The sequence below is a fragment of the Dicentrarchus labrax genome, unplaced genomic scaffold (genome assembly GCF_905237075.1).
Source record: "Dicentrarchus labrax unplaced genomic scaffold, dlabrax2021, whole genome shotgun sequence".
Taxonomy (NCBI): domain Eukaryota; kingdom Metazoa; phylum Chordata; class Actinopteri; family Moronidae; genus Dicentrarchus; species Dicentrarchus labrax.
Window position 1 is genome coordinate 3612016 of NW_026136707.1, and position 14475 is coordinate 3626490.

Consider the following 14475-nt stretch of genomic DNA (forward strand, 5'->3'; position numbering starts at 1 on the left):
ACACACAGCACTTGAGAACATTTATTATATTTGATTCTGCATTTTTTATTTATTTTTCCAGTCGTGAGGAGACAGCTGATGATGTCACCAACTGTCTGGCTGGATATCTCAGTGTGTGTGTGTGTGTGTGTGTGTGTGTGTGTGTGTGTGTGTGTGTTTGTGCACAGGCAGACATCGCTTTGATCAAGAAAGCATCTCATTCACAGTCGATACCGGCAGGCCGGAGCTCAGGAGCGGTCAGTTCAGTCTGACCTTCAGCAACAGCGTTACAGTGGGCCAATCAGACAGAGTGTGTGTGTGTGTGTGTGTGTGTGTGTGTGTGTGTGTGCGCGCGCACGCGCGATCGAGCCACAGCCCAAGTGGAGGTTAAGCACGTGTGGGAATGCCATCACACAACATTTACATCATACCAGAGATGAACACACCGATACACAAAGGGACAATGAGACCCTGGGGGTCATTTGAACTTCTGTTATCAGTGTTGTATAAACATAACACATCTGTACGGAGACACAGGTGCAAATATGTGCACTGGTATGCTTCTTGTATACATGCAGTACATACACATACACATGTTCAAAATTAAACATGCATACAGCCGGTGTTTACCTCTGTCAGCATGTTTTTACACCAGAAAAAAAAATCTTAATACAACATATCAATTAGGAGACGATGCAATAAAGGATGGAGGAAGCTGATTTAAAAAAATATATATATATATGATGTTGTAGGACGTGCTTCTGCTCCTCCATCTTGTGTTTCAGCATTATGGTCACAGCTATGGACTCTGAAACACTGGAGGCATAATAGGATGCCAATCATGTGAATTGAACCTTGAAATAACAGCCTGGCACCATCAGCGGCGACTCACAAGTTAAAGCTAAGTTGTTTTCTACTCAACATCTTCCTGATTCTCTATAATACCAGGACTTTGTTACAATGCAATGCATGGAAACCTATAGCACGGAAAATTAATTACTTTATTATGTGCCTGTATACTGGCAACGGGTATGTGGATTACTGGCTCAATACTAAAAACAGCAGAAAAACACCAGAAAAGCTAACCTGGCTTTAACATGCGATCCGTAACTGGATATTCTTTCTGGATCAGGAGAACCACATCCTAAAAGAAAGTGTAAATTCACACATTGTAACTGGAATGGGATCGGATTGGCTAGACCACTTCTGGAGGTTGTCTTGTGTGTAAATGCAATCCATATAATGTGGCCAACATCCATCAAACACACCTCTTCGCCTCCCTCCACCTCATCTTGTTGCTTCCTGTTGTTCCTCTTGCTTTAACAAGCCTGGAAAAAATTTAAAAGTAGTAGCAGTAGCTAGCAAGTCGTATCACAAATCCAGCTGTAAATAGCGGTAAAAGTCTGAACAGATCCAGTGTTGCTGCCTCCCTTGATGCATGCTTCGACTTCACCAGAAACACAGGAAAAAAAACCAACAACCCCAAAGCAGACAAATCCATTCTTTATACTAACATACAGTGAACATCATACCCGGTGGGAAGCATGAGATGATTTGCCCACCTCTCACATTGTGCCTGTTATGTAATTGTCATTTTGCATTGACGATTACATCTGAGTCACAGCGTAAGCCCAAAGATAAATACAAGGCCAAACTGGAAAAACCCTGGCATTGACAACACAAAGACATTTTTTCTCATCACCTTAAGGATTCCTTTGTGCTGCTGATAAGAAAAATATCATGAACCTTGCAGGTCCACAAGGTGAGACTGTTTTCATTCAACCAAACAGAGATGGTGGCTGGAAATGTATTTGTAAGAATTCCCTTGCTCATCTTGTAGCTACAAAGCATTGCCACAATGGATAACACTCATTTTCTTATCAGGTTTATTTAGTCAAAAGTTCTATATAACTTTCATATAATTCATATTTTAAGGGGCCGTGTGAGAATACAACTGTGTAATCTTTTGTGTGTATACATTTGTTTGTGCTTTCCTGCTTTTACTGTTTAGCAGAGTCTGTGTGTTTATTGTTTATATGTTTTTATAAGAATGCATGTATATACGTCTGTGTGTGTGTGTGTGTGGGGGGGGGGCAGTGTTACGAGCATGCTTGCATATTGTCAGTGTTTTGGGGTCTGTACATATATTTGTTTTTGAGCTTGTCTGTGCCTCTGTATCTGCGAGTGTGTGTACGTTAGTCCATGTTATGTGCCTGTGATCCTACGTGTGTGTGTTTGTGTGTGTGTGTGTGTGTGTGTGTGTGTGTGTTCGTGTGTAGGCTACAGATAGAGGGGAGCAGCAGCAGTGTATCATGGCTGCAGAAGCAGGGTAGCAGCAGCCTGATATCAGCTCCTGTTGAGTCTGATTACAACCAGCCAGAGAGGAGAAAAAACGAATCATGAAACGAAAGACAGAGAGAGAGAGAGAGAGAGAGAGAGAGAGAGAGAGAGAGAGAGAGAGAGAGAGAGAGAGACTAAGTGAGAGCAAAACAAGACAGAAGGGAGTGAAATGCAACAAAAAGACAGTCTGGGAATGTGTGTGTGAGCTTCAGAGAGAAAACAAAAGAGTGAGTGTCACCAACAAAGGGTGAAATGGGAGTGAAAAAGGGGGAGGGAGACAAAGACAAAAAAGACAGAATCAATCAGTGCACGTTCATGCACTTAAGTAACTGTGTTACTGTCAGCTTTCTTCAGTAATCTGATTTCTTTAACGTCATGTAAACAAGAAACATGGTTTCCGTAATTGGAATAGGCGATTAGAGAAACCTGATTACCGCGCTATATTTCAGCTGGAAAACAGACTTCAGACAGGGAAAGTATCAGTGTGACAGCAGAGCGGCGGGATGAAAGGAAAGATCGTTACATCTATGTTTCAAAATAATTGAATCCACAGTCTGACTAAAACAGTAGCTTCCTATAAATAACTCAGTTTAACAGTTGAATATTTGTAGAATTCACACTAAGGAAAAACTGTCCTGTCATTGTGCCATCAAATGTTCCAACATAGACACAAATAAATAAATCACAACAACAACATTTTGTATAACCAACACCCTTGAAATAAATTATCCATGGTTCATCGCTGTAAAATAAATACAACACAGACCAAAGAAAAATGAAAACTATTACTGAGTGGTAGGGAATCTTCCTTGGTGGAAAAAATAAAAACACGATTAATCAATATACAGCAAGTCAACTCAAAAATGGCACCAGAGTTCTTTTTCAGTTTCTAACTGGAGTGTTTCTAAGCAGCAGTGCGATCAGCGCAAAAGGTATATTACAGCGAGTGATTACAACAGTTGGGCCACTGGGGGCAGCACTGAGCGCTGTACAGAAGATCTGCACCATATTTGATTGAACACTGTTTGAATTAATGTTAATGGTCGATACGTCTGTCTGTCTGAATAAAGAAATAATGTTTGTTGTTCCTGACGTTTTATTTTTGCACTTTAATCGTCCATTTTTAACTTCCTTGGTCACTTGACGACTTATTAAGTCGTTATGGTGAACGTGTTAACACATAACTGCCTAATTTTAGCAGATTCAGAGAAACAGTAACATCCATTTAAATTTATGTTTCAGGCAACTTGTTACATCAGATTGTGTCTCTCCTTTTAGCTCTGGTTTGGTCTCCACCATCTCCTGAGGGAAATATCTGACTCTTTAGCGACTAAATGATCTACTATGTTCATTAGCTGGACGCTAACTTTATCTGTCCGCCATTCGGGCAGGTTTCACACAGGTCCCGTGTAAAACCAAAAGTCGGTGTTGACTTCTTTTAAGTAACGTACTTAAGTTACATCACATAAGTAGTGTAAGTGATCTTTTCTAAACCTAACCAAGCTGTTTTTGTGCCTAAAGTTAACCAAAGTTACAGTCACACAAGCTTTAGTTTGTAACTGGACGATGCACATTTATTCCTGCTAACTTAACAGTGGAGCTCGCCACGTCCAGAAAGGAATGCAGCTTCATATTTTGAGGGGCCACTAATAAAGTATTTGACGAGTTGGGAGTGAGAAGGTGTTGACAGGTAGTGTACAACAGGGTTTTAGCTTAATACAACTGCCTGCTGCAGGGGAAATGATTGAGGTTGATGAGAGCAGCGAGAGTGAACCAAAACAATTAAACTGCGGCCGTAAATTAAATTAAATTGGTTCGTCACTACAAGCCACTCTTTTCACAAGTTAACTGTATCATAAAAATATTGATGAGATCAGCTTTAAAAGTCACTAAAAAGATAACTAATTAGTTTGTATTTTAAATGATGTTTCACATAACAGATTTTATGAACACCTGCCTGACTGAAATGCTCAGGTCCAGAATTTTAATACACAGTGTGATGAAGTCTACTTTCTATGTGTTTCACAATTTCCAACATAACCTGATTTCTCCCAGTAAGCTGGAATGTTTTTTTCGTGTGCATGCAAACGTGCTGAGTGAAAGAGAGAAAATGATAAGAGACAAAAAGGATAAGTGAAGAAAGGCAGAGAGAGAGAGAGAGAGGAAAACACACTGCAAATATATTTACTGAGGTGGAAACAGAGAGACAGATAAGGAAGAGAAAGAACCGGGGGAGAGCGAGGGAGCAGTCAGAGTAAAGAAAAAAGAAGAAGAAAAGGAGCGAGCTGGAGATGGAAGCAGGGAAAGGGGAATAAGATCAAATAAAGGAGAGACAGCGGGGGAAAGCAAGGAGTGAGAGTAAGAGAGAGAAGCATGGTTGACACATAAAACAAAGATGAGACACCTAGAGAGAGAGAGCGGCATTTGTGGAGAAGAGGCTGTTGCTGGAAAATGTAGATAGACACCTCGGAGAGGGAAAGGAAAGAAGCTAAGGGATCCAGTGTGTGGAGGGGCCAGAGAGGAGGAGGAGGAGGAAGACAGAGGAGGAGGAGGGAGGGGAAGAGCTAAAGAGGAGGGGAGGGGACGACACAGGCAAGGGAGGACCAGTGTGAGGAGAGAGAGAGAGAGAGAGAGAGAGAGAGAGAGAGAGAGAGTGAGAGAGGCAGATACGGAGGTCCACAGACAGCAGAGGCGTGCAGCATGCAGACTGGTCATTGACGCTGCTGCTGGATTGAACACACATGCACACACACACACCCCTGAGGAGTGTATGAGACATGCCCAGGCTGCTGTCCATGGACACACACACACTGGCAGGGCACCAGAGAGGAAATACAGCAGACCCCAGAGCCTGAGGAGCTATGGAGAGCAGCATGTTCTTTGGTGAGTTTGTATTTACATGTTTGTGTTGTGTTAAAATGTTTAAATCTCATCCTTGTGTGCCTGTGCAGATTCCCTCATCTATATCTGCGTGTTCTTACTTGTTCTGGATACTGAAAGAATAACAGAAGAAGGTCTGGTTTCCATAAAAAGGAAAAGAGTGTGAAGTTACACACCTAAGAGACCTGTGTTTTTATATGTGTGTGTTCACTAAATGTGTTTTATCACAGTCAAATGCAGAGTATAAGTGCACATTCCCCCTTTCCTAAATGTAAATGTGTTCCAGGCTGCCTGTTACTTGTTCTGGAAACTAAAAAAGATGGATAGGAGAGCCGGTGGCTGTTACAGCGGGAAATAAAAAAAAGGGAGAGAAAGCATGAAGTTGCACACTGAGGGCTCCTAAAAATGCTGAATGAACCTGCTCACCAGGTAACCCCCGTCCTCATGCTCTGGTTTACTGGACTAAATCCCTGCTGCTGCTGGTTGGGCTGCTGGGAATCCAAGCTTTTGGATGTCAGTGTGGCTGTTTGACCAGCTGACTGTCCGTAGGAATCCCAATAAGATCGGGGTTGCCTGCCTCGAGAGCCACTTGATATTCTGTGTAGGATATTTAGAGAAATTTAGAGAAAGGACCCCCCCCCCCCTCCTCCATTAGTTTTTATGGAAGAGACTGGAGGAGGCTTAGGAAGACTTAATGCGCGAGTGGCTTCTCGTCAAGTGCTCTTCTCACGGCTGGCTTACAGTCACAGAGGAGGAATAATTACACAGGGATCCCGAGTTCTGAGGGGGTGATTTGTTAAATGAAAGACTCTTTTTTTTTTATCCCGGGGATTAAAGCGATCTGAAGTTACAGACCGTGGCTTGTAAGAGCGAGAAGGATTTTCTCTTGTTATGCCATACACAGAGGAGGAGGGGTGGTGGTGGTTGGGGGAGGGAGGGAGGGAGGAAAAGAGTGCTGGGAGCTTATAAATGAATAAGCTGTCAGGTGCAGAGACAGCTTCAGCTCTTTGAGATCCACCACCGATGTCGGTCAGGTGTGCAGCATCTGGAAAGCAAAGAGAAAAACAAAAGGTGATGCAGGTCTGGCAGGATGGATGAGTTTGGAATTTGGCCCCGTTTAACCCAAAATCACGACAAGTGAAAAAGGAGAACGCTTCCCGGCCTTCAACCAAGGCACAGTTCAGGGAGCTTTCCGGGGGTTGATGATGCGTGTTTTGTCTGCACTTTAGTCAGACGAAGCACTACGAACCATCTTATCTCCACTACTCAGTGTAAAACAAAAAAACAAGATGAGTAAAGGTCACTGCGTACAGGATTTTAACATTTATGAATGCAATCCTGAGTGCACTGCACAGAGAAAATAGATGCTATCTCCTAAAAGATTAATAACACTGCTTGTTTACCAGCTTTGCATTGCTGCTGTATGACTGGAATGCGTTTTTCTGTTGAAGTGATTAATATCCAGTGACATATGAGAAGAGACTGCGAGACTCTTGACCTCTCCTAAACAAGATTCCTGAAAAACAAACGGAGCAAAAGGAAATGTCCGTCTTGCATCAAAACTGAACAGTAAAAGAACTGTAACCCAGCAGGCTAATAGGTCTTAACTGTGTGCCGCAATCACACAAGCTATTAGTGTTGTTGAGTCGGAGGCCCAGAGGAAATCTATCCGGTGTGTTTTGCTTTGCGGTCGCCGTTTAGCAGCACGTAAACGTCTTTTTGGTTAACCTCAGATTACAGAGCGCATGGGAAGTGATTGTTGGATCTGATTCAGAGACAGCTGTGTTTATTAGTGAGCTCCACTCATGACAGCAGCAAGAGCTACAGTATGCTAATCTGAAGGGGATGGAGGCAGCGTGTGTTATGTCGCTCGGAGCCAAATGCACGCGGTATGCCACACGCTGGAAAGATTTATGAAGTTTCATGAGAACACAGAGCTTATCCTGTAAAGGTTAATTGGAAAATCAGTGAAAGTGTAGCTTACAAAAAAATAAGAATGTTTTAAATCTACCCTTTGTAGTCACTTTGTTCCATTTAATGGGGGTGAAATGATTTTATCCTCCTCGCTTGAAGGGAAGTACTGATCTCAGAGCATGTTAAGGGTCACGGAATACAATCAGCAAAACTCCATGAAAACACAAAAGGTGTTAATCACATTCGGACCATCATCAGCATACGAATTACTTTCAGTGGAATTCAGATTTATCTAATAATTGGATTTCTGTTTGCTGAGGGTATAAGAAGGGTGTGCAAGAGCAATCTTTTTTATTTTCGTGGCTCTTCAGCTGCGTGGGCTCTCTCAGCCTCTCTGGACAGATCTTATCGGAGGAGCAGCCAGGTTCAGGACACTAAGACGAGGCGGAAGGTGGAGGAGAGCGGCACAAGATGATTAATTATTAATGCCAGTCTGCGTCCTCCAGACATCATTTTTACTCTCTCCCTCTCTCGACATACTGCCGCAGGAGTAAAAACGCTTGAGCCCAGATAAGTGAATCTTTCAGGAAGGGCAACGCAGAGGACAGTCAGAGTCTTAAGCACGTCGTGATACAGTAGCCTCACACATCCTGGCCAATGAGCTGCTCTTAATGTCTCATACTGTATGTGCTGCGTCATTAAACACAGCCTAAAAGGGAATGGATAAACAAAGGCCAGTGGGTAAAAACGTTAATCAATTCTGATCCGTTTCAGATATTTCCAGAAGTCAGATCTCATCTCAGTTCTACATCATTACACTTCTGGGAAAAACAGGCAAAAAAATCATCTGCAAAAGCCCCAGGTTCAATGTGTCAACTGGTTTGTGGTAATTAGATTAATTAAAATTATGTTTATGAATATGCAGCCTTGAAGCATTAATATCAACTGACATGATAAGGTCTTCAAAGCTGCATTAATTTGTTTCATTTGGCCATTTGCAGGAAGAACTCCGAAAGAAACTGAAAACCACATGTTCATCATATTATGGCCTTATGAATTTGATATTGCTAATGTGTTAGCCAACTTTTTAGTTAGGGTCTGTTTTATTTTTATGTTACTATTGATGCACCACTGACCTTGTTCACTTAAGCATGAGCTGCTGTGTCAGGTGTGCAGTCTTTAGAGTAAAAGCTGCTAAATGTTCACAAGCGTGTTATTAACTTTGTCTGTCTGACCTTTGGTGCTGAACAGGTGGCATAGAGTGGGTTTTTTTAGAGCTTTTTTTTGTCTGTGGGAGCAGTGAGAGTGAATCTGAACAGTAAAGTTGACCCAAAACAACAAGCTACAAGACACTAAAATGCTCTGTTACTGAGGGGACCTGCAGAGTTAGACAATCATTGTCGAAAGCAACACCTTTCACATCACATTTTATCTTTTGGTAACTATTCACCAATATGCATAAAAATTGGCACACTCGTAGATCTTATCCAGACGAAGAAAAAATCCAGTGGGTGCCATAGCCCAAACCCAACAGGAAGTTGGCCATGGATTTAGCGATTTGCACACGTTGTATTTGAACTAACTCCTCCTAGGGAATTGATCGGAACAACTTCAGATTTTGACACAGCCATCTAAAGACATTCGTGATTAAAAGTTGTGCTATTTACGACATTCCGTCGAACAGCGTCCCCGTGGCGTGGCGTGCAATTTCATAGACCCGCCACGAAAGAGGGATTCGTCATAACTTCTGAGTACATGATCCAATCTCAACGAAATACATGCTATAAGACCCCCTGAACAGTCTATGTAATAATATCAGTAATAGTGAGATGCAAAACACATTTGATAATGTAATGGCAGGGCTGGGGAAATTTTGATTTAACGCCACAAAACACAAGTTTGCTGTAACTTGAGTGTACATTGTCCATTCGGCTCCAAACTTCACTTGTTTGATAAGAGTCCCGCCCTGAACACGTCTACATGACAATATTCAGATATAGTGAGAGTGCCACCTACTGGCAACAGGAAGTAAGCGCTGTGATGCGATTATGATCTGATTTCTGCAAAATTTTCATGTTGTGGTCGGCACGTGACGCGGCCGCAGCACGCCCCGAGTTGCGTGGAGTGCGAGGGCCCGTTGTTAATGCAGCTTTAAGTTCCTCCTAGTTCCTGATTTTGAGGCATTGTCAAGCTGAAGAGCGTCTCACCTGTGTCGAAATCTAGTTTTAAGACTTTCATTATTTCAGTGATGTGCTCATATTCTCATTTTCATTCACTATCATGTAGCATATCAAATATTCCAGTATATAGAACGCTGTACATAACACACAGAGGAGTTAAAGGTGTGTGGTCCACTTTCAGGTAAATCGGGCCATAATCACATCCCATATATAGAAAGATATCTGGTGTAAGTTGGTTTCAGGTTTGTTGTTTGAGAGCTGCAGACAGAAAGTAAGCACTGTTTGCAGCACTCTGTGTGGCCTAAAACACAAATCTGTGGTTATATTTTACATAGACAAACATTTCAAAACCTCAAAAACGTATAAATCTCATATTTAACCATCACATACTTACGGTCAGTGGCTGCATGGGGAGCTCATAGGGAGAAGTCTTCACTCTATGCTACAAGACTGCATTCAATATGTAAACAAATTAGCACTGTGCAGAAAGTATAGAAGGGGCAATACTGGGATATAACCAGGCTTTTCATTTGAATGATATTTTGTATTGTATTTGGACTAGTTTTGGTTTAATGATCTCAGTGAAACTTGAAAATGAAAAGAATATGAAACCAGGCTGACAAGACAAAACTGTAAATTCCTCTCTCTTTTCCACAGTTTTATGCTGCCCAACTCTCAGGCTGCTCTGACACTCTTCTACCAGTTATTTTAATGACTTTCACCCGCTGACCTTTCAGCGTGAAGTGACTCTCCTGAGTGACTCTCAAAGTAGATGACAGTGTCAGCTGGAGAGACTCAGTCCACCTGGGCCCCTCGCTCTGCCGGTAGAGTCAAAATTTAGAAGTTGTCGACAGAACTCAAATATTATTTTTTTTAGCCAAATTCAAATATTGACACTTCTAACAAAGTGATGATTACAGATGCCATCTGTGCTTTTCTGCCAGAGCCTGCAGTAAAAAAGCTTTTTCTGTCTTGGTGGTGGAGTATCTTGAAGTTAGTGTGGCACTCAAAGGTCCGGGTTAAAGTTCACATTAGCAGCCACAGGCTCATTTTCATGCTCTGCCTTATATTTTGCACTTTTGCTGGTGGTGACAAATGATCAGGCTCAAGAGAGTTGAAACACTAACTCCTGCTGCAGGCTGGAATGTGCTTTTGTGTTTGGGCATGCTTGCCAGATTTTCGATTGTTGTGTTAGACCTTTCACAACAGGAGACAAAAGGAAATCAATTTGCCTTATTATACCACAAACGGTGTGAGTTTTAGGAAGGTTAGAAGAGGTTAAATTCAGTAAACAGTAGACACTGTGTCCAGTGAGGGAAAAGTCCTCGAACAATTTCTCCTTTGACCAGACGGGGTTGTTTTTTATGACTTCTTCGACACTGTTGGTCTAGGGATGACATTGTCAGTTGGTCTGTCAGTCGATCCACCACTGTTATGAAATTTCAGACTCAGGATGAACTGTAGAACTTGTAGTTAATGCTAATTAGCAAATCAGGGACCTGCTACTCCTGCCTGCATGTAAGCCAGCCAACTAGCCAGCTAAGATTGGGTCTTGCGATAGCACAATATAGGGCAATATTGCACGATGTGATGCAAATGTGTCAAGCTTTGTGATGTTCGGAAGAATCCCATTGGTTATACCATTTGTTGTTAATCATTTACACAGCTTCCAAAGACTCACCAGCCCTCACAACAATGGCAACAATACCAAGTTTGGATCATGGATGTATAAAGAGAACTGGATACAGCAGTGGAGGCGGCACTTTGTTCGTTCCTATGAAAGCTGCTCAGTGGCGGATGAAAATCTGCTTTACCCAGATGAATACATACTGCGCATCCTCTATGGGCCACAGTGACCTTTTTGTAACCTTATGGGAAAAAGTCTTTTTGGGCCAGTGTGCGTCACATGACAGGCGCCATTGCTGTAATTACACGGTCTGGCCACTTTGACAAATTGGCTTCAAAGCCCGGCGCACGTCCTTAGGGGTTTGGTTTGGATGCTACAGTGTCACATGACAGGGGACATAGGGCATTGGTTTGCTGCGTTTCTTTTTTGTTTACTTTTTTTAACAGCTCTGGGCAGCCCTATCTCTGTGTCTCCTGGACGCATACCTACCAAAATGTGATAAAAGCTTGGATGATATGGCAATTTAATTTGGTCTAACTATGGGCTACTCGTATTTATGCAGCCACAACAGCAAAAATAGCATGTTTTCTTCCAGAGGGGCCGCTCAGCCAAAGGGAACAAATGGGCTGTTGCTGCGTGTCCTTGTAGCAATTGCAGCTGTTTCAGTCCTCCATCTGTGTCTACTGTAGACACAGTTCAGGCCCAGTAGGTCACCTGCATTTTGGCAGTGCTCGGAGAACAACAAACAAATCACTGGGGTTACAGTACATATGAAACAAAAGAAAAAATACAGCTACTGTATATTGATCAGATGTGCGAGATAGACAAAGAAAAATATAGATAAAATGCCTCCTGTGCAGAGACGGCTTATGATGGTGCATATTGTAAACACCTGCTAAAAATTAGCATGTTAGTATTGTGAGTATTTTAGCATGCTGTTGTTTATTAAAAAAAAATATGATCAGCATGTAAATTATGCATTTTTATAGATTCAACTATCCACATTATGAAAAATTAATAGCACAGTAGTATTATATCACAGAAGGGCCCATTCTCCACAGGGACGTCTACTTTTGTACTGTTAAATGAGAGTGTTTTTATATTGTATTTCTTTCTGCTTTTGACATAAAGGATCTGAATGCTTCTTCCACAAGTGACAGTGTAAATAGAAAAACTGATTCTTGTCCTTCATTGGTGGAACTAATCACTTTTGCGTGATGTTATGAGTAGAAAAACTTCCAGACAGCCGTGATGACATTTTAGATTCAATCTCCTATCACTCAACAAATTCACATTTCAGTTTGTCACTCTTCATCTCGCTGCGCACTAATCCCACACATCAGCCCTGGTGTGACTGAACTGGCTGTTTTGACTGTGCACGTCGGGCTGTGAATGGAGGATTTGGCTGGGTGTGAGGTGAGGCGTGCCTGCGGGTTGACGTCAGGGCCGGCATGTCGAGAGATGGCACGGTTGGATGATCCCTACAGAAGGACATGCTTTGCTAAAGTTGGGACTAGGACGTGCCTCCACATGAGAGACGGCATGTGTTCTTTTTCCAACAGATGGCAGCGCTCCGGCGACTGGAGGGAGAAGACAGAAGACAGAGCGAGAGAAGGGGGGACAGTCTGTGGTTTCTCCCTCTTCTCTTCTTGTCTTTATGATTTTTGCTTTTTATTTACCCCTTACCACTGCGTGGGGACTGAAACGTGGCAAACCTTGTTTTTATTTGTCTCAAGACGGTGGTTTGATACTGTATCTGCCAGCTCTTTAGAGCCATGCTGGCCCAGAGTTCCACTGTTGTTAAATGTGCAGCGATAAAAAAAAAAAAAAAAAAAAAAATCATCCCTCTGGTTCTCATTACAGCTTTGCAAAATGGCTTCTTTAATTCCTAATGTTTTGGAAGGCTGTGACGGTTTTCTCTGCCTTTTTTTTTTTTTTTTTTTGATCCGGCCGTGTTGAAATCAGCCCTGTGCTGTTTCCAATTGGTGGTTTATAAAGCGCTCTGCTGGCGTGGCGCACTCACATGACAATAAAAGTGAAGTATTTACTTTTGTTTTTCCTAGAGATGTGTGGGCCAGGCCTCTCTTGCCATTGAATCATCTCATAAGACACTGTGCCTGCTGCAGTCATTCCACATCAGCTATTTGTGGGGACAATTTCAGAATGAGAACATCTGTTTTGGAGAGATCAACATCATCGCAGCATCATGCAGTGGTCATCTGCATGTACAACTGCTTCTCAGTGCATAATTTGGGTCTGATTGTGATTACAAGAGGAAACTGAATTCAGAGAATCCACAAGCCTGCAGCTAGTTTATTGCAGACCAGATCTTTGTGCCAATTGACAGTAATGGAGACCATTCTCTTCACCGTGGCGGTGGTGGAAAAAAATTAAGTAGCAACGCCAGAAGTCCTGCAATCAAAATGTATTAATTTAAGTAACAAAAGATACAGTACATAAACTGAGTGTCTACATATATATATATATATAGAGAGAGTAAAAGTACTTATGGTGAAGAATGGACCATGCCATTATCAATGTCTTAACATGCCTGGTACATATTGCACTGATAATGAATATCCCCAAAAATGGTGGTGTGAGATTCAAAGTTTTTTATTTTACACTGAAGTCATTGAGTGTGAAAGTTCATGCCTGAGCTCAGGATCAACATGTGTAAATGTATCATGTCAACTCAAGCTCAGAAAAAGCATGAAAGTGGACCTTGAGTTGAGATTATTTTGTCACTAACATTATACAAGCTTGGAAATCCACAAATTCTGAGACAAAATTAAATTTCTAATAAAACAAACCAAAAACTTTGTTATAAAAAGGGATGAAATATTTTACTTTGAATTGATAGAAATCCTCCAAAGAGGTATGAAATTCAAGGTTATCCAGGCCTCAAGCATTAAAAGCATCCAGATTGGAGATTTTGGGGATTTCCATGCAATCAGATGAGTTACGACGCACGTTTTTACTCCTGGCATCAATTTAAAATCAACTCAGCTTGCATTGTAATCACTGGAACTAACATAGTAACACAGATGAGATGTTTTACAGCACAAAGAGACACTGTGACACATTCGAAACAGACTAAACAAAACACACTGAAGGTTCACTTGGATGTAAACTGAAAGATTTTGGCTCATGTTTCTGTCTGTGTTGCTGTCTGCAGTTCAACATGTTGCCTTTGCTCTCCCTCCTACAGGTAACACATGTCAAAATGGCCTCATGCCTGCCCTGGTGCGCCCCACCCTGCCTGCCATCCAGACCTCACTGGGCATGAAGCAGTTTCTCCCGTTTCCATTGGATACAGCCTCAGCGGTTCGCCTCTTCCCAGGATTCAACACGGTGAGTCTCTCATGTGATCAGCTCACAGGCTCTCAGATGTGGTTTGACCCCCCGCTAAGGTCATTCTGGTGGACTTGAGTTGAATTGGAGATATGGACTGATTTTTATCACTGAGTCAGAGCTAAGCAGCTTTTAGCCTTCAGGCAGCGAGGTCTGACCTTCCTCAACCTCGTTTGGTCAAGTTCATGTATACGTCTTTTTAAA

The 14475-nt window shown here is 42.1% G+C and overlaps 1 protein-coding gene across 1 annotated transcript in view; it reads left to right on the forward strand.

The window, feature by feature from the left end:
* Positions 1-4934: 4934 nt before the first annotated feature.
* Positions 4935-14475, forward strand: part of znf385d (zinc finger protein 385D) — a 75028-nt gene continuing 65487 nt past the window's right edge. The window contains exons 1-2 of the mRNA XM_051407131.1: positions 4935-5202; positions 14129-14271. Coding sequence (XP_051263091.1) covers positions 5181-5202; positions 14129-14271 — 165 coding nt within the window. The 5' untranslated portion in view covers positions 4935-5180. The remainder of the gene's footprint in view (positions 5203-14128; positions 14272-14475) is intronic.